Source organism: Anneissia japonica, unplaced genomic scaffold, assembly GCF_011630105.1.
Source record: "Anneissia japonica isolate Jap-2015-1 unplaced genomic scaffold, ASM1163010v1 scaffold3262_len730253_cov190, whole genome shotgun sequence".
NCBI classification, from domain to species: domain Eukaryota; kingdom Metazoa; phylum Echinodermata; class Crinoidea; order Comatulida; family Comatulidae; genus Anneissia; species Anneissia japonica.
Window position 1 is genome coordinate 692,830 of NW_022732572.1, and position 5,307 is coordinate 698,136.

Here is a 5,307-nt window from a genome sequence, read left to right on the forward strand (position 1 = left end):
GGTAACTTGCCCCATAAAAAAATGTACACTTCCTAGACCATGCAGTCTTCAAAATAAAAATTGTAACCTTTGGTAATCAACTACATTTTCCACATACATAGAAATTTTTGAAACTTTTTTTGAAAAAAAAACCTAAACCATAATTCACCACTTATACACTTTTTGACAAAAATGAAAAATTACGACTTTGTTACCCAATTAGAAGTGTTCTAATATAGACAATGGGTCGTGTCTCATATTATTTGTTATATTTTTATTATTCATTATTTTCACTTGACTCGCATAAATAATTTTGTTCGAAGAACATTTATATGCAGTTGTACTTCGCAGCACTTCACTTGCAATTTGCAATTTCTAGTATAAATATAAGGTTGACGATAAATTGAAGTTGGTGGTAGGATGATGAAGATGACCCCAGTTAAATAACCTGCTTATCATCCCTCTTAAATAACAACTAAAACCCTTTTGTTACTAAGTAGATAAAGGTACATTAGTAAATCAACTGAGCTTAAAATTCTTGCGCTAAATCTTTGAACAGTGCCGTTGCCAATTGCCTGCATCAAGGTCTAGTTTTTAATTTAGTATTGATTCCTGCCGGAAAAAGTTAATTAGTTGTCAAGTCCAGTGCTATCCTATGGAATGGTCAGTTAATTAAATCTATGATCTGTGTATTAAGCTGACAGGTGTGTTTAAGATCACAAAAAGAAACCATTAAATTCAAACGTTCTTGTGTTGTGCTAGGAAATGTGTTGCAATTGAATTATCAATATCTTGCTTTTGTTTAGGTGTGGAAGCTTAGTACCAGTGCTCTTCTGTATTTCATGATTACTAAATGCTACTCCATGACTAACTTGAATGTTTAAATGTTTGTTTCTGTTTTCTTTTATGTTTGTACGAGATATATATTTAGTATTAGAATACAAAGATACTAGAAATTTGTCTTCAAATACAAAGAAATTTAGACATTTAATGTACTGTGTATACTGAATTCCCAAATACATTAGCATGTGGCTCAAGGGAGGGCAGTATGACAGTATTGATTGTGTATCCAATGATTGGTATAATGATGTCTGTGTATTGCAGCTATGCCTTTAACGTAGCGCCCTCTAGATAATTAACATATATCTGTCTTTGGCATTGCCGCGTCTATCGATCGGATAAATTGTGATAATTCAGCTGTCTTGGTTGTTTCTCGGTGTATTGACACAGTTTCTCATTAAGAACGTGTCTGCCCAACTAATTATCCTATCTGTGTGTTTTTTTATAGTGTTTATGGTATTCTGTCTTTTCCGTTCATTGACCACTTACTGTCTGCATTTGTGTCTGTACTCTTTAATAAAATCAGTGAGCGGAATAAATAATTAGAATCATTTAGAGGTGACACACTGTAACATAGAATGTTTCAACCTCAGCCCTACCATGGTTAAGGTTGAAGTGGGTGTAACCCTTTTGTGAGATACGCTGATAATGCCACTGTCTATTCCTGTCTATATTACCTACCTGTATCCCATTTTCCTCTTCTTTCATCCACTATTATCTGTCTGCCAACCAAACCAACCTTTAATTCCAATTACCTCATCAAACTTTAACTATATCTGTGTATCTGATGACTTGCCAGGTACTCAGTACCTCAGTACATCAGCCTTCTTACCTACTTATCAATTACCAAGTATGTATCTACATATAAATAAGGCATCCATGTCTTCTAATATGATCCTTAGTTATTAAAGTCCTGCAGTTTTTTTGTCCCTATATGGCTTGCAAATTTATGCATAATAATCGTATCCGCCTCTTGTTTTGATTGGTTGAATATTATATCTCAACTACATTATATGTTCTATTCACTCACCTGAGTCAACATCCACTGTTGGTGAAAGCAGTAAAATAAATTCCATAAGTCAGTTGTGAGTGCTACTTTCTTAATTGTCTGATAATTAGTTTTAATTATTATTAGTAATCTTTTGCTCTAAATCAATCATAGGGAAACATGTTCACTTTAAAAACATTATAATAATCAACCTTCATATTTTCAGAAGTACATCTACAGGCTGTCAGTACCAGTGGTGTATCTAGGGAATGGGCGGGGAGGCGCACGCCCCCAAAATTTGTGAATTAGCGCCCCTCAACTGATCATCGAGCTCCCTCACTTCACCTTCGCACCCCCATCAGCACCCCCATTTCAAGACTCCTACTGTAGATATGGCACTGGTCAGTACTAAGGATATAGTCTACTGAATATGAAAAAGACATGCTCATATATTTTTATCAATTCAATAACTACTACCATCATATATTTAAAATAATAGCATATTAAAAAAGTTAAATTATGATTGAATGATTGAGTTGATAATGAGACTGTAGTAGAGGAAAATAGCTGCAAACAGTATAGTATAGGAAAATAGCTGCAAACTGATGCTTACAGCTATGAGTAGCGTACACTGTCGGTCACCGTTAAAGTTGATTGGAGATTTTTTATAAGAGGAAGATATTTAGCTTTAGTAGAACAAATTATAACACATGCACTTGATATAATTTTGCAAGGAGAACAGGAAGCATTCAGTGAAACACCATTTTGAAATACAGTAATGTTAAGTATGTTTTAAAGTATTTGTGAAGTACTCTTGAAAGGTGTACCATCAGTCATAAAATATAGAAAAACTCTTTAAAACGTCAATTACAATGAAAAGCTCATTTAATAAAACAAAGACTCAAGACTAATTAGTGAATCCTCTGGTTTTTTTCTCATTTAATAAGTAATAGGATAACATAAGTTGATGACTTCCTCCAATAAAACTCTGATTAAGACAATTACAAAATTTGTTGCTTTGCCAACCTTTCATTAAAAAAAATTGATAACTTGCCTATTTCCATGGATTCTATACAAAAATTTAGGAAGAGTACTGTTACGTAGCTACATCTTACAAAGGACTTAACGATCCATAACTGCAGGGCAACAGGGCAGTATGGACCAGTACACTGGGGTAAACTAACCCCCTACTCATCTCAAAAGATGTACTGGGTTTTTTAAAGTGCACTGAGCTAATAGTGAGCACGGGGCCCACGGTTTATAGTACTTAATCCGAGGAAAGACTTGTTCCACTACCAGAACCATGCCACTCGAACCAATATTGTTTATGTTTCTGTTAAAATATTGAGCTAATATGCATTCAAACATAAAAATTAAGTATTTAATGTATTCTTCAGGTCGTAACATTTAGAGAGTGAGTATGATCGTTGAATATTTCGAACACTTGCATATGAAAAACATTATTGCTGTAGTTCATTTGCAGAGTCTATGCCAAAAATCAATATCCCCATCCAATATGTAAATATTAACGCATCATAATTAACTAGATCATCTTAATCATTCACCAAGTAATAATCTCCTAATGCTCGAGCTCACATTCACCCTTTAGTCATCTAAAAAAAAAATATTAATAAACATAATATATGAATAAACATGAAAATGCTAATGTATTAAACATCATTTTTCAAATGAATAACTAAAGTTATGGAAATGAATAATCATAATTATGCTAATGAGCAAAACATGATTTTTCTAATGAATGAACATGAGTCATTAAATTTATAAATTAGAATTTTAATTATGAAATAGAAAGGAATGCCAGTGATTGATTTAAAATTCTATTTTTGATGGACAACCTAGTTCATACTATAGCTCATTAAAAAATATGTCCCTCTTGGGTTGTTTAATTGGGTAGTCCAAGCCTTGGAGTCCAGTATTGATACGCCTCTGATATGCCTTAATGCACGCTAAGGAGCAGGGAGTGATTACTCATCGACTCATACTCTGCATCCATATCTTATTAACATATCAGCATTGTTGTGGCTAGCGTACTGTAGGTAGATTACGATGTACGAGTAGATTTTCTCAATGGTAAGTTACTAATGAATTCTCTCTTGATAGTATTTTGATTTTAGGATGGTATTAACAATTATTTGTTTGTAAAAATTTCTAGATTTATCAGTTATATTTTAGACATGGAATTGTGCTATTATGTAGTGGTTCAATTGTAGAAGTATGCTTATCTAGTATTGTATTCCTATAGTGTATATTTAATTGTGTGTGTTGCTGATGCATATTTTCACAACTAATTCTATACACCTTGTAAATATTAGGATGTATATGGACCAGCATTAATAGTGCTCTGTTGTTCATTGACAAGTTAATAGTTCTATTATTTCCTTGATCTTTATTCCTAGTTTCTCTTTCCTATCCGGTTAGCCAACATGATCTACTGTATCTTTTTTTATTTCCTCCATCTTTATTCCCTCTTTCCTATACAACCTAATTGTTCTGTCGCTTTCCTCTTTTCTAATCTTCATTATATGACCTCCCTCAAATACCTTTTGCTTCAAAAATGTGTCACATATGTTTGATGAAAAGTATGAAATATAGTTTAATGAATATATAAATAAAAATACCATTCACAAATCCTAAACCTCTAATGAAATTCAAAGGCGATATTTTACAGTACATGGCCTTGTACAAAACCAACTCCAAGGTGTAACTAGATTTTGCGTATAAACCAAAATTTCGTATTAGTTATCAATATATTTCTTATTTGTTATTATAGCTTATATTTCTCATATTGTAACGTGATCAATGTAATAACAACCTTTTGGTTTAAGAATCTACAGTTACATGGTGACAGTGCTCTTACATAATTTGTTAAGTTATGTATAGTTACATAGAATTCGTAACAGCTATTCATATAACTGATTATGGTATATTAAATTATTATTTGTTATTAAAGTTGTTTATATGTAGTTATATAATTGCTTGACAGTTATTTATATAGCTACGTAGTTTTATTGACAAGTGTGCCTATATAATTGAATGATTAATTATAATGTTATTTTATACATGGCTTTGTCAGGTAGCATTTCTATATTTATATCCTGGTGTCTTATATTTTACTGATGTTGAATCGTTCATACATAAATTTGATCAAAGTTATCCTATGAAAGAATTGATTGTTAATTAATCTTTATTAGGTTTCGTTATATTTAAAGCGCAAGTTTTTGCTGTGTCAAAGTGTAGCAAATAATGAGGTCGTACTGTGGAAAAGGTCCTTGAAGTCGTAGCGTAACCCTGAACACTGACTTGCTGAATTGTGTACGGGTGTGGTCTGTGACTACTTAACCGCTGTAAAGAGCTGCTAGCTACATGTTCACATCATTCCACAACTGTAGAGGCTGAAATAAACCATAGCATTGGGGTAACCCCTATTCTTCTGAAAAGATGGGTTCTTTAAAGCTGGCCTCCATGTCCAGGTCCTTATC

General features: G+C 32.7%; 1 protein-coding gene across 3 annotated transcripts in view; it reads left to right on the forward strand.

Moving 5' to 3' along the window:
• LOC117115723 overlaps positions 1-5,050 on the forward strand; it is a 53,499-nt gene extending 48,449 nt beyond the window's left edge. For all 3 annotated transcript variants that reach the window (XM_033259641.1, XM_033259644.1, XM_033259645.1), the window contains exon 5: positions 5,020-5,050. In XM_033259641.1, the coding sequence (XP_033115532.1) occupies positions 5,020-5,035 (16 nt within the window). In that variant the 3' untranslated portion in view covers positions 5,036-5,050. The remainder of the gene's footprint in view (positions 1-5,019) is intronic.
• The last annotated feature ends 257 nt before the right edge of the window (positions 5,051-5,307 follow it).